The 25,434-nt window shown below is 39.6% G+C and overlaps 1 protein-coding gene across 1 annotated transcript in view; it reads left to right on the forward strand.

Moving 5' to 3' along the window:
• Nucleotides 1–930: 930 nt before the first annotated feature.
• Nucleotides 931–25,434, forward strand: part of VEGFD (vascular endothelial growth factor D) — a 78,932-nt gene continuing 54,428 nt past the window's right edge. Inside the window, exons 1-3 of the mRNA XM_074858734.1 lie at nt 931–2,037; nt 2,182–2,267; nt 5,748–5,827. Coding sequence (XP_074714835.1) covers nt 2,240–2,267; nt 5,748–5,827 — 108 coding nt within the window. The 5' untranslated portion in view covers nt 931–2,037; nt 2,182–2,239. The remainder of the gene's footprint in view (nt 2,038–2,181; nt 2,268–5,747; nt 5,828–25,434) is intronic.

The raw sequence follows: 25,434 nt of genomic DNA on the forward strand, positions 1-25,434 counted from the left end.
AGGTTGTTTCTGTGCATTACGTAAGTTACACTGGCTCATGGAGAACTCTGATGAACAACATAAAAGCTGGCACAACCAAGGTAACAGGGAGTGGGCAGCTGGCAAGAGTAAGCTGTTATGGTAGTTCACCATGTGTCATGTAACTGCTTCAGCCATAGTGCTGGTGGCAGAGCATGTCAAAGAAGAGCAGGTGTTCTGAAATTCATTGATATGGGTGATCCATTTATTCCATCTGGGAGTGGATAAAGCCAATGGCCTCTTAATTTTGTAATCTTTTGTTTTGTTGTGGGCATGTGTGTATATATAGAGAAAAGCACCTCTGTTTTGAGTTACATTCACATTATGTATACATGGGGAAGTTGATTATTTTTATGGAGAAACCATGGACAAACTGAGGGAAAGCAACCCTGTGTCCTACCTAGCCAAATGCAGACGGGAGTGTTGCAGCCATTGAGCCTTATGCTCATGAATCAGTCCACGAAGACATGAAATCAAGCCATTAACAAATCAGTAATTTCACGCACCTTTTTTCCTTCTAGATGTTTTGAGCCATGAGGGTTCATATTATTAAACTTGTCTTTCAAACCACAAATGCCTTTTTTTTTTGTTTTTTAATGTAAGTGATTTTTTCTTGATTCCAGAGCAGAAGGGCTACCGGCAAACAGCTAGTATTGTGAAATTCACATTACTATGGCAAATGCAGCTGATGCTGAGAGGGAGCAGATGTGCTGGGCCAAGGCATAGGGAGTAGTTCTGGAGAGCCAGGAGCCTGGCTGAAGCCAACTGAGCTCTCAGGAGGGTGCTCTGCAGTGTGTTTTCTTTGGAGACAAGAAGCTCTTGCCCTTTCTCGTCTCCTGGCTGCTCTTTCCTATTCCTGCAACCCTCTCAGTTGTACTAACATAACTGTTTGTGGTCTTTGCCATAAACTCACTGCTATGTGCTAAAAAAGATTGCATTTTCATGATGAGGGCTGGGAATTGTGATGCAGTGTTAGGAATAAGGAATTGAGAAGGGAGGAGATGGTAATAAGATGGGAACTTCGTATGTCAGAATCACCACTAAGGGAAGCAAATAATGCAACCACCCACCGAACATTTAGAGAGAGAAAAAACACTTTTGGAGGGAACTGAAATGCAACTTCCTAGCTAGCTTCTGCCTGCTTGTCTGCCTCTTCCCTGTTCCTTAAAGAACAGGGACTGAAGGGCTGGGGAAGTGGAGGACTGAGATGCTAGGCTGATAGAAAGCCATCTCTGCCAGGTGCCAGCCAACTTCATTGCCCTGGTTCAATTGCTGACTCAACTCACTCTTCACAGTGAAAATTTTGATTGTTTTGAATCAGCAGTTTTGTTAAAATTTTCCCCTGAAAGCATTTATTCTAGTACATCATTTTTAGTTGAGCTTCATGTTCACCTCTTTCTCCTGCTCAAAACCCCATCTTGAGGTGGTGGGGCCTTCCTGGAGTTACCATCCAAGTAGTCTCTCTAATCCTGCTGACTCCTGCTCTTTGCCTCCACTTCCCAGCCACACTTTCTAAAAGGAAATACTGTCAAAGGAGTATTAATGTTAGACACATTGATTGGATTCCCCTACATGAAAATAAATTTAACAGAGTAGTCTCTCTTCATTTGTACCCCGAGCCTTGTGTTGTTTCAGTGCAGCAGTATGTGTCTTTACGAGGATGGTCATGGGGGCTGAGACATTTAGTTAGAAATATTGCAGTGTGCCTTCATCCCTAGCCTTGGGAAAACAGATTTTTTTTTTTCTTCCTTCTTTCCATTCGTCTAGGAGAATCTTGTTTCAAATTATGTTAAAAGACTTATGGTTTCTTTTTTTCTTGACACTGCCCCAAACAAATATGTTCCATTGGCAAAAACACTCTTCATTCTTTAGTTACTATTAAAGCAGTTTTTATTCCTCCTTCTCCACCTTTTTTTTTTATCTGGCAGAATCTCCTAGACAGAAAATGATGATCTGGTTAAACCTACAAATGTTGTTGTGGGCAGAGCACTCTGAGCTGCTGGGACACTGTTATCCTATGTGAGTGTCTGATTTGGCTACTATGAAACAAGAGTTTGTGCATAAAACTTTCTCCAACTCTTTGATGAATGGTAGTCTGCCTTTGGAGATTAAACTCTCATTTATTGCAGTAAATGCTACTATTAAAAACAAGCACTGTTTCAGGATGAAGAACTGGCTCTGTCTGATGAACTTTATATGGCATTTGCCTTAAAGTTGGAAGATGCTTCACACGTCCTTCACTAACAAGAGTAAGTGGTGATTAATGCATCTGTAAATTGTTCTAGTTGTACATTGCATTTTAAATTGCCTGAGCATGGCCAGCAGTAACCCTGCCGCAGAGTAAATAATTGTGGAGGAGCAATGGGTGCTTGATGTCTTCCTCCTTGGAAAAAGTTTTGAGGGTCTCTGAAAAGCAGAGGTAATGTTTACCTCTTACTGTTGGTTCTCTTCTCCACTGTTTTATTTCAGCAGTATTTCATTCCAGAAAGAGATCCAGAGTCACCTGTACAGAGGCATGAGACTTCTCTTTTTCTGGGCTTCTGGTAGCATTCACACTTGGATGAGCAACCTCTCTGCCAGTGGCAGCTCTCTGAAACTCAACTTAAAGAGGTGATCCAAGGGTAACTGCATTACCTGTCCCCATAGCTCAGACACCTGTCAGTTTGTTCTTTTGAATTTATGCACATTATCTCTAGATTGATAGGTTTAGAAAAAATCAAGCTAAGCCTTTTAAAGAAAAAGCTGTGTAAAGGTGTTGTAACACAGTCTAAAGCAGCTTGAACTTTTCTGGACCTTTTCATAATATAACAGAATGAAAGGGTGAAATATAATCAGTACAAAAGTACTCAGTACAGATTTATCAATACAATTTTTCTCTTGTAGATCTCTGTTCAAAGGCCTGATACAACATCAGTTTTGTAGTGGTGTAACACTGCTGACTTTTTCTCACAGCAAAGTTTCAGTGATATAAAACAAAGTGTGGTAGTAGTAAATTACCCCCCCCCCCCTTTTTTTTTTTAACAAAATAGCTCTCCTTGTGCCTTGGGGGAAATACTAAAATGCACGTTTTAGTTGATGACTGATGACTGAACCATTAAAACATCACAGGAAGCATATATTAACTAAATGTCTCAGTAAATTTAAGGGCAAATAAGGGGTTTTTTACACAGTGGACAAGACAAGGCATTCAGTGAACGACAAGGTGGAAAATTAGTGGAGAAATGCATCTGTTAGATTATTAGGGTGGCATTGAATAAAGATGCAATATTACGGATTACTATTCATATTCAAAATCATTGTTTTAACTGGGAAATGATAACCACAGATTTTTGTTTTGAAACACTCTTTGTAGGACATACTATATAATTCCAGAAGTTCAAGGTAAAGGACTGGGGTGTACTGGAAACAGCAGAAGGATTAGATGGAAATTACCAGACTCAATGTAAAATGAGAAATATCCTGCAAAGATTGCATTTCACTTGATACATGGTGTACTACAAACACCATTAACCACAAAAAACTAACTTTAGAGAGCTAAAAATGTTAGCAATACCCCTGTAACTGAGTTATACATTGAAGTAACTTGTTATATATCCAGGATAAATGGTAGAAATAATTCAGGTTGAGGCTCTTTCATGAAAAGGGGAGAGGGTTTTACTATAACCTCATACATGAGTTGAGTAAGAATATTAACGTGGGTATAAATCTGGAGATGGATTAGCTGTCCATATAATTTGATTTTCAGCAACCTGTTTATGCAAATGCTGAAACAAAGTCATAACTGTATAAAATATTGCCTCATTATAGCACGTAAAGAAATCCATGGCTGCAAAATGATAACAGATGTTTTTGTTGAGGTTGTGATAATTTGTGCAGACATCCTGCAAAAACTGGATTTTAATATTTTGAAAAAGCTTTTCTTCATCTTCATAAATATAAAAAAAGTGTTCTGGACCAAATTCACCCATGGCATAAGTGAGCATATCATTGTCTGTGACATGTATCTATGAATTTAGTCTCGTGATACTGAGACATGTCTCTAATTTACATGTTGTTTCCTTATTCCTGCCTTCATCTCCTGGCATTTTATTTCCCCATTCAAAAGAGTCACAGTGGAGCAGAATGGTTGCCATTTTCTTAATTTGCTTGTTTAAAGACACTTGCGACTTATTTAAAAAAAATAAAACACAAAAGCATAAAAGAAAATCTGCATTCTGCAGATGTGATGGACCTGGATAGGTAGGATGCAGTGGGACAGAGACAGGGTAATGTGAGTGCGCAGACAGACTTAGGAGATGAAGGAGATGGCCTGGGAGGGGGCATGAGAAGGCCCATGAAATAGATAGTGCGGATGAAACTAGAGGTGACAGGAGAGATTGGCTAAAATGCCCACATGCCTGGTGCAGGGGATTTTGATATGATAGATGGAGCTTCCCTCATGTGGAGAGTAGGGCACTATTATTTGCTGCTTCCCTTTTGCAGTGACTATTGAAGTTCAACTGTTTACTTACATACTGAAGTTAGGAGGCTTCCTGGAAAAATAAATGAACACAGTAGGCAATGACTAAAAATACATATATATTTATTAGAGCAGCATGATTTCTGGAGGCCTGACTTGTGGTTTGTAAGTGCTTAGGATGGGCTGTACTGAGGCTTTCACTTGGAGTAGGGGGACAGAGGCTTTTTGATAATTGTTGTCTGCATCAGTCCCTGCATGGGAGATCATATTTGGTTTAATTGGCTGTTTATTCTAGATGCCCACGTATGGTGCTTTATATTTGACTTCTGACCCTCTCTTCTCCCATGTAATGTATACTCCTGGCCTTTTTCAATTCTTGGCTTTATTGTCCCAGATCTGTAACTGGTTTGACCTAAGTTTTGCTCAAACTACAGCTTCTTTATGTAAAGCTGAGCCGTAAGAGGAGATAGCACAGCAACATTTAGATGTTGGGGCTCATCTGAGGTGAGCAAAAGCACATGGAGAAATGCACGAGCCTACACCCAGCTGGCAGCTGAACCCAGCTGAGGCCCAGAGATGCTTGGCCAGTAGAAGGTATTCCTTCTTGCCTTAGCAGTTACAGTCCAGCTAACCAGGGAGTTCAGCAGCTGGTTGACCCAGATTTAATTTGCAGTTCTTTGAAAACCTCAGAGTGAGCATTATGTGCTTGTAGGAAAAGCCAGACTTGCACACTCCTCTGCAGATGTCTTGGCAGTGCTTTCCTCAATACGTCGTTGCAGGAAAAATTGACCATGGCTTATGCTGTGGTGCTTCTCCCCCTGCTTTCCTCATTGAGGACAGCCTTTGTGAAATGTATCTTTTGTGTTTCTATTGTAACAAAACCTATGATGTGCAGGTTTAAGGTCATAGCTTATTCTGTTCTTTCTTCTGTCCTGGAAACAAAACAAAACAAAAAAAAAAAAAAAAGAGAGGAAAGGTGTAGGAATGAAGAAGGCAGAAAAGGTGGAAAAGCTTAATAAAAAGAAAAGAAATAAGAAAAGGAGAGGGATGAAGAGAACGAAACCAAAAAGTGTAATTTTTCACATCAGGTTTAGAAACCACACAAATCAACTTCAGATGTTTGCTGCAGTGGAACAAACTATTTCTGTTACACCACTGCCTGTTCTATTAGAGCGTGTATTTTTATTTTTAGTGTCAAGTATTTGGGTTTGTGATTATTTTGAATGTAGCTAGCACCTGTTGAGGTAATCTGTATCCCTTGTTCTTCAAGGTAACTTAACAATTAGGCGTTTTATGGCATACGAAAATTTCTGTGGACACGCAACTAAACTGAAGCCAAGCTATTTACAGGTAAGGGAGTCTTGACAGAAAGGAGTACTTGATATTTAAGAGTCTCCATCTGCCTTCTTATTTGAATTAACCAAGACTTTGCAGCCTAAAAATACTGCATGTTTTTGTTACTGCATCTCTGGTATGTTGCAACCAGCTGTTGAAGTCAGCCAAAGTATTGTACTCTGCCCTCATGAATGTAGCATATTTACATTCCAGATGAATTCTCAACATGCCATGCTTTACTGAGAATCTTTAGATTTGAGCTGCTTAAACCTCCACCAGCAGTGAATTGTCATGCTTTCTTGATCTGCTAATGTTGATTAACATTTAAGTGGTATTTTTCCATGCACCTTTTCAACACAGAAAAATCAACAGATAATAGATATGAAGTGTTTGTTTACCTAAATTACCTTCAAATCAGGTGAAAACCTTGGCCATATCAGTTTGTCCCATAAAATGCAATTCTAGTATTTATTTTTCTCCATTCGTGCTTCTTCTTCTAACGTGGCCTCTCCTGTTGAAGGAACACAGGATGTTTATGATGCCTTTAACATTGAGTTATCTATCCATGTTGCCACACTATACTTTGTCTTTTAGTATTTTGCTGTGGGTCTTCCTTACATTGTGAAATGTTTTGTGGCTTTGCTCTGCTCCTATGGTCCCGTGTTCTAAAATTCAGTGACTGACTTCTGGTTTTTCTTTGTCATCTGTTAGCATTTTCTTCTCTACTGAATAAGACAGACAGGTCTTCATGCAGAGATCTCTTACTCAGAGAAACTAGCCCATGGTCTGCAAATCTGAATCAATTTGAGCAAATCAGAGAAAATGGTAAGGCCTCACTATTATGAGATGAAAATGAAGCAATGCCAAAAACCCTGCAAAAATGGCATAATCCCATTCATCACTTCAGGAGTGATGCTGGGGGCAAAGGTAAATTCCTTAGAACACTGGGACAGCTGGTGGGTATATATAAGTGATTTGTGTGCTGTAGAGCTTTATTTATCATACATCTGTAGACAAGTTTAAACGTAACTCTTTTCTCAGCTTCCTTATTCTTTAAGACTAAAGATTCTCTGGATTTTATAAATAAATTTTGAGGGTTTTCAGTTATGCGGTAAATGTACCATCTTGTCATTTCTAATTAGCAAGATATATTTCTTGAAATGCCTCATTTTATTACAATCACTCCTTCATATGATACACTATATCATATGATGATATAAATCATATGATGACACGGTTCTCCACTCCAATGAAAAGTCCTATGTATATGTGTTGTTAGGGGAAGAATATCATCAATGTTCCTTTGCACAGGGCTTGTCTGTACAACTCTGACGTGCATGAATAATTTGAATCCACTCTGACTTCTTATCTGAGAGGGACTAGTTAACATCAAATTGCAGATAATTAAAAAATAATATTTAGAAAAGGATAGCAGTATTTCTTTGAAACAACTCATCCTGTTGAGGGGTCCAGTCTTGCTGACAAAGGGTCCTGTTAATATAGCTTGTTATGGGATGGGCTTAACAGTTCAGGGGAAGAATAGGAGGACCAACCAAGTCAAGGTTGGTGACATGAAAAAGGCCTTATGCTGCTCTGGTTATAAAACCCACTCTCCACCCTGAAGTTTCAATCCTAGGACATCTGTGCTGTAGGGCCTGAGTGTCAGAACAGGTCTGCAAAGCTGGATGTTTGCCTGCTCTTCCTGTCCTGGTGTAGTTGTGTTCCTCTGACATGGAGGAGCTCACTACTGGTTGCAGGGTACCACGGAAGTCTAGTAAGCTGACTGGAAAAAGAGGCCTAGTTCTGCATGACATTATTCTTTATGTTGTCACTTAAATCCAAGCAAAAGGGGACAGAATGACAGCCTTTCAGTCCTTTTCCACATGTGAAAATTGATGGCCCAGACTGTTAGGAAGCTCAAAGGAAGGTGATCTCCTGCTGGTACTGTGCAGCAACAAAGGTTTTGGTCTACTGGCATAGCTGCATAAGGAAAAGCACTACAATTCATCTGATTTAAGACATACCTCCCTTAATCCCTTCAATTCAATGCACATATCTTTGCCCTCTTGAAAGCAAGCTATTCCTGCAGCTTGTAAAGATAAAACTGATGACTATAGTTTTTACACTAATCAAAATCCAGATGTGTTTGACTTTGTAATTTTGGTAAAAATATTAGGGCAGTACTCTACCCCTTAGAGAAACACAGAATAACAGGATGGTTAAGGTTGGAAGGTGTAGGGAGTGGCGTTCGGAAGATCTCACGATGTACGGAAGGAATAGCTGTAGCCCTCCCTTGTTACGAGGTAAGGTGATGGATAGGCTTGTAGTGTTAAGGGCACACCCACGAAGGAGGTACTTAGTGAATGTATATAGGTAAGATACACAGTTTAATAAATGGACATTTTGTATCCATCATATTGGTGTTTGTACTGATGTCCCCGTGAAGGTCTTAACCTCCTGCAGCATTAGTCTGTGATCTGAGCGCCACTGACACGTGGAGAGGCAGGTTTAATGAGGCAGAGCTAACTGCAACAGGAAGGCACCACTGGAGATATTTTAGACTCACAGCCGGGTCACACAGAGTGGGCTGCTAGGGTTGTGTCCGGTCAAGGTTTGAATATCTCCAGTGGCGGACACCTGCTCCAGTGCACTATCACCTTTACAGTAAAACAGGCTTTTTTCTTATGTTTAAACAAAATTTCTTGCATTTCAATTTGTGGTCGTTGCCTCTTGTTCTGCCAATGGATACCAGTGAAAAGAGTTTGGCTCTTTTTTACATGCTCTCATCAGGCATTTGTACATATCAATACAATTCCTCCTGAGCCTTCTCTTCTCCTGGCTAGATGATCCCAGCTCTCTCAGCCTCTTCTCCTACATCAGATGCTCCAATCCCTTAAGCATTTCTGTCACATTGTGTGGGACTCAATACAGTATGTCTGCATCTCTCTTGCATTGGAGAGCTCAGAAGTGGACCCAGGTCTCCAGATGTGTCTCACCAGTGCTGAGTAGAGGTGAAGGATCACCTTCTTCAACCTGTGGACAATGGTCGTCTTAATTCAGTCCAGGATACTACTTTTGTTGCCACGAGGGCACATCACTGGCTCATTGCCTGCTTGCTGTCCATCAGGGCCCCTAGGTCATTTTGTGCAAAGCTGCTTTCCAGGTGGGTGGCCCCCATCAGGTACTGGTGCTGGGGTTGTTCCTTCCCAGGTGCAGGACTTTGCACTTCCCCTTGTTGAATCTCATGAGGTTCCTGTCAGGCCATTTCTCCCACCTGTTTATGTCCCTCTGGATGGCAGCACAACCATCTGGTGTCAAACACTCCATGTTTCTTTACATGTTTTTTCTTTCCTTAAAAACTATAAAGGCTGTTTATAGACAATGTAAAGATTCATATTAGTGTCTAGATTAGAAGATCTGCAGTGTATTTAAGATGTATAAATTAAATATATTTCAGAAGTATACATTCCTTTTCACTGAGCCTCAGGAGAGATTTTCTTTCTTAATACATACTTGTAGCTCATAGTAATGAAAGTTATGTGCATCAGAAAGACAGTGACCTTATTGGTCTCTCGTTAAAAATAGAAAAAAAAAAAAACGTATTTTTTTCCAAATGTCTGGTCAAATAGGAACTTGTCTTGGAAAAATTTCTATGGAGTACTAGTGTAGTATGAAATGGAAAAATTTAAATAATGGCAAAAAATTAGCAATTTTTAAGTTCACCTGCTTATGTAATTTCCTATCCTAGTAATTTTCTTGTGGCAAAGTGTGCCTTTTGTCACAAGTATGAAAGCACAATGAAAAGTGTTTTTGATTCATGTTTTATTTCCTGTTTCTGAGCAATTAAAACAAAGAATTAAATCCTTCCTGTCTTTGAGGTGAGAGGTTTTGAATGTGTAAGAGTCAAACTGATTATTTTCACTCATACCTTTGGTATTAGAATGCAATGTGTTATTAGGGCTTGATTATGCACAGATCTAGTAGACAGAAGACAGTCAGTTTCTTCAGATACAAGATTTAGGTAAGAAAGAATGCCTCTGTGATCTACAGGAATGTGTCTTGTCAAAGAAAACAGATTTTTGTCTTTGCTGTGAACCAGCAGGATGTTTTCATCAGAGAAGTTTAGGAAGGAAAAACAAAGCTTTCAGGGCAGCTTCCAGGTGCCCACACAGGGCAGTGGAGAGCCCACCCTTCTGCTCCCAGCTGCAACCCTGACCTTGGCCTCTGCATTCATCACCTCCTTTTAATCTGACAGCCAGCTCTGTAGCAAGTCAAGAGCACAAAAGTGTCTCTGTCAGATGTACATGTCTATCTGGCAGTCCCCAACCCAAGAGAGGTTGAGTCCAGGTGTCCATCCAAGCAGCAGCTTTAGAGCAGAGACCCTGCAGGATTAGAAAGAGGATCTATGCAAAATAAACAACATGTGTAAGGAAATGTACTAATCATATTATACCTTCTAATGAATCCTTTTGCTTTCCTCCTTCCTACTGCATGAAGATGAAACTTTCTGTGATAATTTTTGATGCCCTAAATAACTGCCTGTATCTTACTGTTCTGCCTCCAGTTCAGTGAGGATGAATAAGAGGTATTAGTCAGATAAATGATATCTCCAGGCTGTAATTTTTTTCAGCCAGACAGGTTGTCAGTTTTCTATATTTCCCGTAAAGCATGTAGGGCTCTATAGAAATTAGCTGAACATCTGGAGGTCATGTGTAATTGATGAGAAAAGAAGCAACTCTCTCTATTTTATTCGTTCTTCAGACCAGATAAACTAACTGTCCAGGTGCTTCTCTTTCTTCACTGCCTTTACAGAAAGTTAGGCAGCAAAAACTTTTATGCAAAAATGCAGGTCTGACATGTAGCTTTTTGGAGGCTAACCTTAGGCTACATGTAAATAATGCAATGTTGAAAGAAATAAATTGTATATATGTAATAGGGCACCATGACCATCTTATCTAGCAAGTCTCTACTTACAAGCAGATAATATAGAAGGGCACATCTCCACAGCGTTTTCAGACTCATGTGGGCTTCTCTGTCCATAGGACATGTGAGCTGATCCAGGTCTGGAGCAGGGGAGCTGTGCTATGCAGCTTGGTGCTATGCTCAGGCCCAGGTAATCTATTTTTCACTGGGTTTATTTGCTGGTATCCATGACTTTATCCGTAAGACATCTGCTCCATAGCTGGCTTACATTTGACTTGCTTGCAGTGGGGACAGAATTCACTCATAACAGTCTGGATAAATGCACCCAGAGCATCCGACGAGCAGTACAAAGTGTACAGAGGAACCATTTCCTAACTGAGGAAGTGGGTGGGAATGGTTCCATCTGCAACTGCAGACAGATAAATGAAAAGAAGAAAAAGCATCAATTGCTTCAGGAATGTTTAGCTTTTTTTGACTGTTCTAATTTGTTTCTGATGGGCTGATATGAACTAGTATACTGGGGATCAACAGGGATCCATTTTTTCTGTTGCAAACTGTAGCTTGGCACAGGAAATTTCTTCCTCTCGAAGCAGTCTATGAAGCATAATAGTGAGTGTACACAGAGAAAAAAAAATGCACAAGCTTTTGTCAGGAGTGTTATGGATGATAGAAGGGATTTTTGTGGAGTAGCTTTGAAGGAAGTGCTAGGAATCTCACTAGAGCCATTCATTTTATGAATAAGGTGTCTCCTGTGTCCTCTTTCACAAAGTGTTGCTGTATTTTTCTATTTGTTCTGTAGACTTCTATTCTATTACTAGTGGATGCTGTCCCAACACACGCCTTTATCTGAAGTCCAGTTGTTTCATACCAAGTCAACAACATGTAAGTGCCATGGCTCAAAATTATAGAGCATTGCTTCATAGCACAGAGCTCATGCCATTCAATGAATTTGCCTCAGAAAAGTACTTATTAGACTGATGCACATCATTCTGTAAGCAGAAGACACTACAGCTAGAAATTTCTCCATGTACAAAAGAATTGCTAGATATGAAGGTCCTTACCTTTCATTTGGAAATTATGTCCTGGTTTACTAAGATTGCACCAAATATATTTTTTTCTGTATCCCAAACAGAATAATTACCTGACTGCAGCGTATTTAGAAATACTAGGGACAGTGAAAATAGACCTATCTTCTGCAAATCTGGTGCTACAACAAATATGATTTTGAAATCAGGTCATGTCACCAAAACAACAGAAGCCAGAACTGCTCTTAAGAGATGCAGTATAGGGGTGGATGCTAGACTACTTCTCAGTGAAAGAGTTTGAGAGTTTCTCTGAAAATGTAATAAAATAAAAGATAGGCCTGCATTCATTCCAATTTTAGTTCCTTACTACCTCTATCAAGCAATGCCTATACTCATCATAGCCTTTCTCGGTTAAGAGAAACTGGCACCTCCAAGATGCTGTGTAGCCTTGATCATACTAAGAAGTACCTCTTCTTTATTGTCTAGGTAGGGTGTTTGGAGTTACAAGGCTCTTAACTTTAAAACCTCAGCTGGGTGTATAACAAGTCTCAGGCTTGCAAATATGCAGGTCATATGAAATGCTGTGATTGAATTTCTTGGAAAAATTATGCCTTTAGAAATAAGCAAGCTGGCTAGAGAAAGTATTTGATGTCATCTGAGTTACTGGTAGATAATTAGGGAGGATTCCTTTAACCATAGAAGACTCAACCACAGAGACACATTCAGAAAGGAGCAGGATTTTAGGAATCGACAGTCCCCCAAGAAGTGCTTCCAATCCACGTCTGTACATTTTCTGCAAGAAAAGTTTTGCCGTTGCTGGCCTCATGCTTAAAAGCCAAGGTTGTTCATGATTTGCCCTCTCTTTAAAGGAGCAAAACCAACTAGCCAGACTTAAAATTATAGGTAGCTGAATGTCTTCTAGCAAAGGTGCAGTGAATATGTAATGATCGCCTCATTAGTTGTGGGAATAGACAAACGGTAGCTAAAAGGACAAATTACAGGATCAGGGTCTATAGGACAAATGAGTGCTTGCTTTCCAAAACCTCTCTTCTGACAAAAGAGAAAATCCAACTGCTGAGCATGTCCCTGAGTGATCTATGTTTAGGGAAGTAGCTTAGGACACAAAACACTACTGTGTTTAAATTACAAATTAATTGATGATTTTTAACTACATTGTCACATTATTTTTTGTCAAGGGAATTGTGCAGATAGAGATTTTGGTTGTTATTTAGTACCACAGGTAACTCCCAGATGTCTCATTCCATTTTCACAGAAGGTAGTTAATGAAAAATTAAATATATTCTGGGATATTTTTTTATATAGAGGGGATTAACAAATGATATATAGAACCATTAGAAGTGAGCTAATAGTAACAACTATTTCACTTTTCAAAATAGGGTATGGTACTTAAGTAGATCCAGGAGTACTTGGTTCTCTGATGTTAAGAGACAAGAAGAGGACATTCAGTGCAGATGTGAAGTTTGAAAATTGAAAAATGGTGAAAGCTAATGCTTTTCTGACCAAAAATGTATTTAGGCTTTGGAACTCATGTCATAGGAGGTTGTTGATGCTGAGAATATAACAAGATTCATAAACCATTTGACAGAATTACAGGTTTAATAAGAACATTCAGGGTTGTGGTGGTTATTGGTATAAAAAAAAAATTAAAAAATCAGAATGGTATCAAATCACATCCTTCTGGGTTTGAGACAGTCTCTATTAGAAAACAGAAAAACAATCTGTCTGATGTGGGATTTCTTACTTTTCCTCTGAAGTACCTAATGTTTGTTGCTACTTGAAAAAAAGATGCTGGCCAATTGGAGAGATGCTGGACTGATTGATTTAATAATTCCTTTTCCCTATGTCTCTATGCATTGTATCATTTTCCTGTACATTTATTTAAAATGATCCCTGAAACAGTTCAAGGCCGAAGATTTGAGTCCTTTTTCTTTTATGGGCATTTACATATGAGTATGTAATGCCTGGCATGTGATGTTCCTGTTTGCATATTGTTCTTTGCCAGACCACTGTCACAGTAAACCAAAAAGCAGAGCTCATCTCATATGAAAAGATTAGAGCAGTGCAAAACCCAGATGTCTGTCTGAATTGCTTTGGCCTCTCATTTCTTCTGTCTCCACTTCTAACAAATTCCTGGGAAATAATTGATTGTATGCATTTGGTTATTTCACAGATCCCAAACTGCTATATGAAGCAGTTTCTCACTAATGAAAATAGTGATGAGAACAACTTAATGTGGAGCGTAAGTCTTTAATAATTGATTTTATCTCCAAGACTGAAGATTTCTGACAGAAGCCTCAGGTGCAAGCTTACTCTTCAGATGGTCCTGTGCATTTTTATGGCTTTGAAAATTCTGTGAAATACAGTCTCAAAATTCACGAAGCTGAAGCAGGCTCCACTTCTGTGGACTCTCACAACCTGTTTCTGCCCCTGCTTCTGCTGTGTCCGTGGGGTAGTGAACAGCATCATACACAGCCTGTTTTTCAAATTAAGACTAAGCCTCATCAGTCCTGGCTTACTGAAAATATAAAACAAAAGTTATTGCCTGTTTATTCTTTTCTACTTGTCCTTCTGTCTATTTCTCCAGGTATTGAAATATGTTTACCTGCCCAGGCTCCTCTCCTGAATTTACTCCAGGACTTCTTTCCCAGCCCTGTCACTGTAGGGAAATCCCCTACTGTGGAGACCTCACTGTTGCTTCTTTCTAAATTTCTGTCTTTTTGCAAGTCACTGAAGCAATCTGCAGCAACTCATCACTACTACTGTGTCGTCTTTTCTTGCAGGGTGTGTTCAGTTTGCTTTCACTGCCATCTATCCTCTCAGCTGTTGGTTCAACGCCAGAGTGCCTACACGGGGCAGAGAACCTGGATGCCGAATACAGCAAGGGACAAATTGGGTGTTCCAGGCCTCCCTTAAAGTGCAGTCATGTTGCAGTTAAAATCCTAGCACGAAGCATGAGATAAGTAATGCTTTAGGGGTGTTCTCTGGCCTTACATTTTAGTCATGAGCCATTATAGCTCTTGACCTGTATCTCCCACAAGAGTAAGTCTTGAAAGCCCATGATAGACCCGTCAGTGTCTACACAACCAGAGTCCTATAGCAGGAGGTCAGAAATGAAAAAGTATTTTGATTCATGAGGCTGACGAGCCCAAGTGTTATGGGATATACCACTTCTGTTTGCATGTCTTATGTGTCAAGGAATTTCTAATATTCTATAATTCTAATACTTTCACATGATTTCTGTTAAGGGATATTAAAAGCAGTCACACCTCCAGCACATTTCAGGCTGGGGGATTCTTCCTGTCCAGCCACCAGAGCCCTGCCCAGAGACCAGGGGGTCTCTGTCCCAGCCAACGGGTGCAGTTGTTGCTTTCCCTTTTCCAGCGCCGGGGTCACCAGTGCTGAGCCCCGCACTCACTCCAGTCTGTCTCAGCAGCCAGTGTTCAGGACATGCACCATTCCCACCCAGTGGCTGGCAGCAGGGACCCCCACCTGGACTGAATCCAGGAGCTGGCCCCATTTTGGCTAACACCTGCCATGCTGGTTGTGGGCACCTCATCCTTACAGCACTCCCACAGGATGGAGGGTGAGATTGTGCAGAGAGATAGATAAGAAAGGATTTAATAAGCAGATAGGACAGACTGTGGTGATCAGGCACAGGGCTCAGTCATACAAGCATACTGTCTAGTGATGTTTTACATGCAACTGCCTCCTTTTATATGCTTTTCTGCCTAGTCCCTCTCTGTTCCTCTCCAGTCCCTTTCCCTAAACATTCCTTAAATTTGGCACAGTCCTACTGACCCCCTTGGAATATCCGAAATTCTTATGTTCCTCTTACTTTCATTGTCTTATCAGTTACACAGCCCAGATTGGCCTCTTCCAAACCTAGGCCTGTAATGTCTTAATGGCCCATTCAATTAGTGACTGAAGACTTCTGGTCTTTGGTATTGCCTCTGTCACTCCTTCTCTACCAGGTTTGTGTCTCTGTGTGTTCTTGTTTATTGCTTGCCCCCTTATGTGTTATTCTCTTTGGCATTGACAAGGTCCTTGATCAGATGACCTTAATGGTACATAACCTTATTTGGCACCTTCCCAATACCCTTACAATTTCTTTTCTTTTGTGATCTCATTCTGTTAGTTCCAATACCTGTAGCTCTTTAAAAAACTTATATAACAGTATTATCAACTGAAATTTTGAACCAAGTCTTCAGGCAGATTTAAAAAAATTAATAAATGTTACAGTTTAAAAAACATAATAACCAGAAGCTGCTGCATAACTATATTTCAGGATCTGGAGCATTAAAAATCAGTAAATACCATGAAACTTAACAACAGTGAAATGGTGTAGCTCCTGCTAGCAAATACTAGTATTTCTTCCTATGTTACATATACAAAGCCTTAACGGTTTCAGGACCATGCTCTTTCTCCCAGTACAGTCTGCTTTTAATTCCCCAAGTCTTCTTTTTCAGAGACCATTTTTTTTTTTCCCCTGAACACTCTGATTTGCGCTACTAGAAAGCTGAGGCCCAGAAGTGAGGAGAGTCTGTGACAATGGAAGCCATATGCTTACAGTGGGGCCATAAATCCTCATGTCTGCTGCTCCATCCAGAGACAGAACGTGCATGATGTTGCTGTGCTGATGGGTGTGGACAGAAAGGAACCTGGAGAAAACACCATCTCCTTGGCCTGCCTTCCTCTCCCAGCCCCTAAGTACCCCAGCAAGTGCATTTTGTGTGTGTGTGTGTGTGTGTGCACATGTGTGCATGTGTGTGCGTGTGTGTGTGTTGTTCTGCACTAGGGGACCTCTCTGCACATGGAACTCCAGATTGCATCTTGGGTCATGTTGGGTACAACACTGTAATATGAAGGTCTCTCTGCTTTGTTATTCCTATTACCTGTTTGTGCCATTCAGCACCATTTTTACTGTGTCTCATTCTTATTGTATGCATCAGTTTTGTAGATTACTTCCTTCCGCCCAGCTGTATATTTCTCCGAGACATGGTTTCTCCAAGCTCTCACCCTCTGCTTTTGATCAAAGACTCTTTGCGTGATTTCTCCCTTCTGATTGGTGGTTGACATTCCTCCCAGTTTAGTAACATCTAAATATTACATTTATGTGGTATCCCCTTACTTTTCCTGATCCTAAATGAGTACTTTAAATAAAACCAGATTTACACTGATCCCTAAATCTTCCATTAGCTGTCTCCCTGACCTCTGTACTTAGCTATTTATCATTACCCTTTGCTTATGTTCATGGAGTTTTCCAGTCCACATGACTGTTTTCATGCTAGCTGTCTCACATTAATTTTGCAAGTGAGATTTTGTAAGGCAGATTGCTATAATTCAAGGGTGGTATTTGCGCATTCTTTTCATCCACTAATCTTGTATTTCTGACAGCAAGCAGTCACGAAGAAACAATGAACATAATGTTGAAAGACGGAAGGTGCAACTGAGTTCAAGATGTGAAACTTCAGGAACTCACAGAGCAATACAGTAGAAGCACTGTTTGTAGCTGAGGCTTCCACTTACATGCATGCAGAAGTGTTTTCCTTCTGCCATTTGTCTAAAAACACTCTGTCTGTGTGAACTACTGCAAATATGCCAGAATAGCAAAGTAAAATCAGGGAAGATTTATGGTTCCTCTTGCCAGATGAAGCAAGTGTATGTTTACAGAAAGGGGAAGAAAAGGATGTAACTGAAGTTTCAAAGGTCACAGATGGATGTTGAATAGGAGAACTCTGGGCTTGATGTTGTATGACAGGTTTTTTGCAAACACAGAGTGGAATTATTTCACCTGATTTTAAAGGTCTCAGCTGTCACTGGAGAAGAGAATGATTTTTTTGGTAATTTAGATTTCCACTTTAGCTCAAGTTGAATCAGACCTGTTGACCTCAGGAAGTAGCTTGGATGCAGATGTCTGCATTTTATACAGACGCTTTTGATCAAATGAAACTGCTTCCTGATGTTATTAGAGAGGAGGAGCTATAGTTGCCTGTTTGACCCTGTGCTATGCCGGAACAGAGAGAACAGGAAGGCTCTCATTTTTTATGCCCAAGACATACTTTTCTACAGGTCACTTTCCATGTTAAGAATAGCTGTTGGTGGTATTACAGGCATTGCTCCAAAGTGCAACCCAAATGCCTCTTCCTGTGCTAGCAAAGGGTGCAGTGCATGGACTGGAGGTGCTGTTGCTGCTGCTGCCACCTCCTTCTTCATGTATGAGTGTGAGGTAGGGCTGGAAACCTGTTTCCCCACACACTTTCATAGCCCCCAGACACATAACGGGAGCTACCATTGCCACCACTATGAATGTAATTAAAAATATTGCTCATGAGGATGGACAAATGAACAGGTGAAGCTTGGAAACTCCTGTTCTTTGTGGATTTGTTGGATGCCACTAAAAATGAGTTTAAAGAAAGCCTCATCACCAAGAAGAAGAACATTGCCTTCTCCAGATCCTCCCCTTCTGCAGACAGTGTTGCCAGGTCCTGTAGACTTAACATGAGGGCGTAGACTACTAGATTTTTCATTTAAAGCCAAACTTTAGATGCTGTTTTGTTTATCCAAAACAAAATCTTACTGCTTTCTGACTGTTGTGCCAGTATTTTGGGGGCCACAGAGACGTGTCCTGGAGCTTATAAACAATTCAGCAAATCAAGATAAGAGTCAACTATTTGTTACCAACAGAATGGAGCCAGATTTTCAGTACTAGTGCCATGGGAGACTTTCTTTGCCAGAAGATAATAGTTGCTTTGACTCAGTTTATAAAAGTGCACATGGCCTTTTGCATTTTTGATAGTTGATAAGGCCATTGCAATTTAGACTGTTGTCTCAGTGGAAGGACTGAATTAATGTTTATTAACTAATCATCACCAGTTAATAACTCCCTGAAATTGAATATCACATTACCTCTGACATAAGCACATTCCAGGCACCCTTGCTGCATGACTTAAGGCAATCATATATAGCTCCTTCATTTTTATGCCTCTTTATCTGTTTTGCAGAGATATACAGCTCTGTAGTTTTATTATCTTTCTTAAGAATTACCTTTATGGGAGAAAGAGACGATGAATGCATATTGAAATAACATTTCCTTATCTACTACTAACATTGTAATCAGATGCCTTTTAGTTTTTTACGGGTTCTCTTATGTGTGATGGTTAAGCACAAGCTTCTCATTGTTCTGCAGCTGTGACACTTCCCCTTATCTATGGGAAAGGCACATTGGGTGTGGGAACAGCTCAAACTTCTTGACCTTTTTGTTCAAGCTGGCAGCACATTTCCAGTTGTGACAGTGGCTGGATGATGTTGGTACCTTTTCTGCTGTGACTGAGACTTCTGCTTACCCCCCCAAAAAACCCTCAAAAACCAGCATCAGTGATAAAGGCAGTGCAACTCTAAATCCCTGAATCCAGAGAAAGCATGAGCTATGTTAGAGATCCTTTAGGGGTAAAAGTAGTGAGGAAATAACAGTGGACAAGGCTGCAAAGGCAACATGAATTTGGCTGCATTACATTCACCTTGTATCTTTGTGTTTATAGTTCTTTATTTTTTTTTTCAAGGTAGTGATAAGGTTCATTATGTCTCAGTCTTTCATCAGGGGACAGTGCCTGTGTGCAGCTACAGTATGTTGAACACTTAGGGGCTGTATCCTGTATCATATACTAGATCATTTGGGGAAAAGCACTTTGACTGCCTACCTCTCAGATGCTTGTGGTCTATGAAACTTTATCTATAGGATTTTATTTTAGAATAGAGAATAAGGCCCTGATTTTGCACCAGGCTCTTTTATAGATGACCCTTCCCTGTCTTGCTCCACAACCCCCTGGATGTTGATGAGTGGGGCACAGATAAGAGCAGGAGTCTGCACTAGCAGATCTAAATTCAGGTGGTGTTGAACAAAGCCTTTAGTTGTAGGCAGTTGTGGTTACATACATAGCTACATTCCCAATAAGGATTTTACTATCTATACTGGGGCAGAGCACAGAAGAATTTGTAGTTAGATTTAAAAAAAACCCTCAGACTTGTGTCTGCTTATGCTGTTCAGATTTCATGTCCCTGCTCCCTCTTCAAGACCAGATGCTTGTTCTCAATGGGTGTCTTTAAACCAACACAAGAAAAGCAGCAGCTCCCCAGCCTACAAGTAGAGCATGAATTGTGGGATGGCCTTGATCACCTTTGACAAACGGCCACTGAAGGGTGGGTATTTATACCCAGGCTCAGTAGTTTGTTTGTTCAGTGATCTTGCTATTAGTATTAAGGAAGGAATAAATGAGAGCAAACAAACATTTGGGCAGGATATGCATTTTTATGAGGTTAACTCATCCTTGGGGAAAGAAGGAAGGCTCTGATCAAAGCATAGTCTCATTGCAGAAATCTGACTGCAGGGGTAGTTTCATTTGTTGAGGATTCAGTCTCCAGCAGGCAGCAAGGTTGAATGATTTAAGAGACTGGCCCAACAGAAAGACAACACACAGGAAGGGTTTACCACTGCTGTGCAATTTAATAGTTCTGGATTAAACTGGTTCATTTTCAAAGCAGGAAATACACTACAGTGTTGACATTTACTGCCCTCTGGCAAGAACACAGTGGGTCCATGTGGTAGGGTTGGGGTTTTTTTTCTGTTTTTTTCCCTCCCTAATAAAAAAGGGAGGAAACCTCTTTTTCTTTTACCATTTGTTTGTCTTTCACATAGGGGGAAAGTGGGACACTACACCAATTATTAGGTCTGTTAATAGATAAGGAGATGTCTACCCAGCCAGATAATTGGCAGAAGGGTTGGCTATAGAGACTGGTCTCTCGATTTGCTGTCCACAGTGCTCTCTTCAGAACCACATTCTTATTGAACTATCATTGCAGTTTGCTATTTTGTAAAGTATCCTCACATAGGCTTCCTTAAAGGGATACTCACTCACACTGTGACTGTACACATAAACCAATATTTTATGTTATTGTCAATGAAATCAATTGGGAAAATATCAGTGTCAGGTTTTTCCCATATTAGCATTCCTAATGATGCAAATTAGTTTAGCGGAAAAATTTTGGAGTGAAATTCTGGCCCTCCTGAAGTCAGTAGGTATTTTGCCATCAACAGATGAAGAGAATATTCTATCTATACTGCCTGCCTGAGGCAGGTGACATTCAGATACAACTTGATGGTGTTGTCTAACTTGTTCAAAGTTGGAACCTAAGTCATGATTCGTCATTATAAAAATTAACTTTCTGGCATTGCTCTTGCCTGTGTACAGAGGAGCATTTTCTACTTCTTTGGCACTGAACTCTGTAAGACATCTGTACCCGGTAATTGGCAGGGACTCTTGTTTGCTCAAAAAGGGATGAGGTAATCCAGTAGTGAGTAAACCAGCTGATTGTTCACCAGAACAGGCCTAGCAGGGCACATACAGAAGAAAAGAATATAAATCACTGGAACAAGTAACAAGATGAAAAATTGTGTAGTACATCTGGGTATGATAAGTCATTGCTATATAAAGCATTCAGAAGTCTGTTCTGAGCTTGTTGTTTGAAATTATTTTGATATTAGCATACCAATACAGAGTGTATGCATTAAAAGAAATCCTGCCCTTTCCAACTCCCATTTTGCCCTAAGCATGGACTTTCTTTCATGTGCTGAGGGGCAGCTCCCTATGTGCATTAAAGAGGCAACCTGGATTCCACTGTTTGCTGTGGACTGGTGAGTGTCAGCCAAATGCTGTGTCCAGTTAATACACCACTGGGCTACAATAGTGCACTGTGGCCGCATTAAGTCTTTTTTTTTCAGGATGTCTGTGAAGATAGGCAGAAGTGTTAAGATTACACTTAGTGACTATCCAGCCTGCTTGCCAGGCCCAGTTGTTCTGTTCATATACAGTTCCAATAGTCTTCCTCATTAACTGATGGATTAGTTTCAGAACTCCCAGTAGTTGTATCTAGAATTACTATTTTACATATGTTCACATTACTAAAGATTCCTTCACTCCTTCTTTATAAACCATCTGTTTCCAGGCACTTTTAGAATGACTCCTGTGGGGGGGATTTCTTTCTGTGTTTTTCTGTGTTTCAGAAAGCACATGAGAATCTTTGCCATTTTTGGGGGTACTCATTTCACTACCTTTAATTTTTATTTTTTTAAATGCACTGGCTTATTTTGAATTGCATCTCCACCCTATGAAGACCTCAGCAAACATATTACAAATATAATCTACTGTAGTAAAATAATGCAGAAAAATGGAAGAAAGTAATAAAAAACCCTCTTCTCTTTTTCAAGAACACGGCTTTGACCCAGTCAAACAATCCCTCTCCAAGCTTTTAACATGTCTGCAGCATCTGGCGGAAACAAGTTTTAGCATATTCAGGACACAAAACTTAGGGAAAATGCAACACATGGTGTGGGGGATCTCGGTAAGAAGACCTTGCTGGCAGCTCCTCTACAGCACACCTGAGTGTTATAATAATTTTTAGCGCTCTCAGTATTATGTAGCAAATCTCTCAAAATGGGTAAGCTTGGTTGCAGTGTCAGCCTTGTAGATTGCAGTGAGAAGGCCTTGAAGCACCAGCACCAAGTGAGCAATCAGTGATGTTTAATTTTGCAGAAAAAACTGAGTTCTTCACTAGCTTTATCTTTCCACGGTAAGGTTTAATATGCCCTTCGTGTAAAATACGTTGCAAAAATGCTATCTAAATTTGGCAGAGATACAGTGAGACTGTCCTTCCTATCTCTTTCAGAACAGGACTGGCTGATGACTAAGGAGTATTTGCATCTATTGTAGTAAAAACATTGCAGCTCTAGGTGTACTCACTGCTCTTTTGATGACGTTTCTCCTTAATTCTGCTACCCTTTAGTCATCTTGCACTGGTGACATTAACAGGTTATTTTTCCACAATTATTTTACTTATAGCTTTACAAATTGTTCCATTTTCAGTTCATAGATGTTCATATGTTTGTTCACATACATTAAAAGAATCAGAAAAAATATTTGCAAAGATAGACTAATGATCTAGCTTTGACTTTGGAGATTTTATGATAAATAAGGTTCAAATTAATTATGGGTTCACCAGTTAGACTTACTACACATTTTTTTTTATCAATAGCTAGAAGTAGTTTTATGTATACACAGCACATGATTCAAAAAACTATAGTTCTAAACTAAACTATATATAAACCATACAAAACTATATATAAACCATACAAAACCATATATAAACTATATTATAGTATATATAGCAAACAATATATAAACTACAGTAAACTATAGTGTTTAGAGTTTGCTTGGAAGAAATTTTAGTCTTTCTTTGAATATGTTAACATGTGTGTGTGTACCCTAAAGCTAAATGGCTGTGCTTTCCATGCTTTGGAATTTTTGTCTTAGTCCTGTTAATACTGGTCAAGTAACCTAATCTCAACAGTCACATACTTTTTTTGACATCTTAGCAGGGAAACCATCAGTTGATTTGGCATGGAGACTAACCTTTCACCCTTTGGGGTGGTCCCTTCAGGGCATAAGAGAAGGCACATAAGTGGATTAGTGTGTGGAGGCTTACATTGCTGACAGTGATTTCCATGAGCATCACATTCTTACCGTTCTAGCAGTGATACAGCCCTGAATAAGTGAAACTATCCATCTATTTTAGTGCTATTTTTGTCTTGTTCTGTTGTCTTTTCAAACTAAAGTTTTCTGCTGCATTCATATCCTCAGTGCATAGTAACATCATGTGAATGTGACTAATGAAGAGCAGTATCCTAATGGTGTTTTAAGCACTAATGGCCAATGAGTTGGCTTTTTCCTGGCAGTTAATGGCCATCTGGAGGAGATCTTAATCCATCTGGTCATTAACTGCAAGGAAATGATTGACTTGGATGTTGTTATTGCTCTTAAAAATGACATAGATTTTTTCCTTCTAACTCTCCTTACCATCATGCCACTGGCTTGCAGTCCTTAAATACTGTCTCCAACGTGAATTTTTTTCTTGACTGCAGAAGATTTTTTATCTGACCAAAGTGTTTTCTGCACTTCATAGAATCACACAAATGTGAAAGTCTATAATCTGAGGCTACAGTTTTGCATTTTTATCTACATAGGAAGAATCTTGAACCAGTGTGAAATTATGTTTAGCTGAAGGGAGTTCCGTGTACAAAAAGAGGTTTTGATCTTTCAGATGCAACTGATGACAGGCTGTGATCTTGGCAGAAAGGATATCCGTTGCAAGAGCAGACAGCAGAAAGCAACAGGAGAATAATAGAAAAAAATGGTTACGATGATCAGTCTTAAGAAAAGTAAAAATTAACATGGATAAAACCAAGAGTAGCCTTGGTCATCTTTGCCTTCATTTCACATTTCTTTCTTTATCTGCTATCTGTTTAGATATATTCCAATGCACCATTTTAAAATTTATCTTTGTTTATTATGATAGTTATTTAGAGAAATCTACATTTCTAAATCTCTCCATAAAAACTTGCTTTGCCAGGTTGTCTACAACAAGCTTGATAATAACTTGAGGTTGTGCTGAGCCCACTGCCTATCCTCACCAGATTGCCTTACTGGTTCCTTTACTGCCCCTTTTGTCTGTGCTGATTTTTGTTTTGTACTTGTACAGAACATGGCAGAGTTGCATGTGGTCAATGCCCACATTGTTGGGCTTGAGACTTGAAGAATTTAGGGAGAGAGTAGAGAGAAATTAAAAAGAGACGATGGTTGTGGAATAGCATCTTTGGATTATGATCCGTTGACACTGAGGAGAGAAGGGGAAAGACTGGATGGATGAGATGTCCAAAGAAAAACAAAGGTAGGTGAAACAATGTGTCAGGTAAAATAGAGTTAGTGCTGCAGTATGTGAATTAAAACAAAAGCACAGATAATTATCAATACATAGTTTACTTAACAAACAGCAATTACTCTAGAAGATGCATTGACTAGATCTGAGACCTGTAGAAGCAGCTGTTAGAAGAGTGGGTCTGTCCGATACAGAACATTTCAAGAAGCAAAACTGGAGAAATTCTTGGCTGATCCCCATCCAAAAATCTCTATGGTGGCACAGCTTATAGTGCTCCCGGAGTTATGAATAACTGATCCTAATACAGTATCTCTTCACAAACTATATGGTTTCTTTATTCTGTCAGGAAAAAAATATTACTAGAAGAAAAAAAAACAGGGAGGGAGACTAATTCATTTTTTATAATGGCTTAAGACATGGTGTTTCACACCTCAGTTGCAAATTATAATTGGATCAGGAAATTAAACACAATACTCTGTAGAAATTTAAAAAATGGAACAAGCCTGAAAAAAAAATCTTTTAAAATATGATTGTAAAATATTTATGGATACATTTGAAGCTATACGTCGAAAAATTTATGAGTACTCTGGTATGCAGAACCCACTGTTTCAGCCTCTCTTCTTTATTTCACTTTTTATGTTTTGGTTCAGTTTGGCAATAAAATGGACATATTAAGAGAGGCTTGTAAATCAGTTCTAATGTGTAAAAGGGGAACGTGGTGTGGACATACGTACTCTCACCTCTCACACTTGTGCTAGAAACTCCTTGCTGTTGGAGCAGCTGTGATTTCAATAGACTGTGTAGCTTATGTGTCACAATGTTTTTTTCTTATAATTAAGAACACATTTACAAATAAAACCCAGGAAAGGAAGGAAGGAATGTTAGGGG

The sequence above is a fragment of the Strix uralensis genome, chromosome 2 (assembly GCF_047716275.1).
Source record: "Strix uralensis isolate ZFMK-TIS-50842 chromosome 2, bStrUra1, whole genome shotgun sequence".
NCBI classification, from domain to species: domain Eukaryota; kingdom Metazoa; phylum Chordata; class Aves; order Strigiformes; family Strigidae; genus Strix; species Strix uralensis.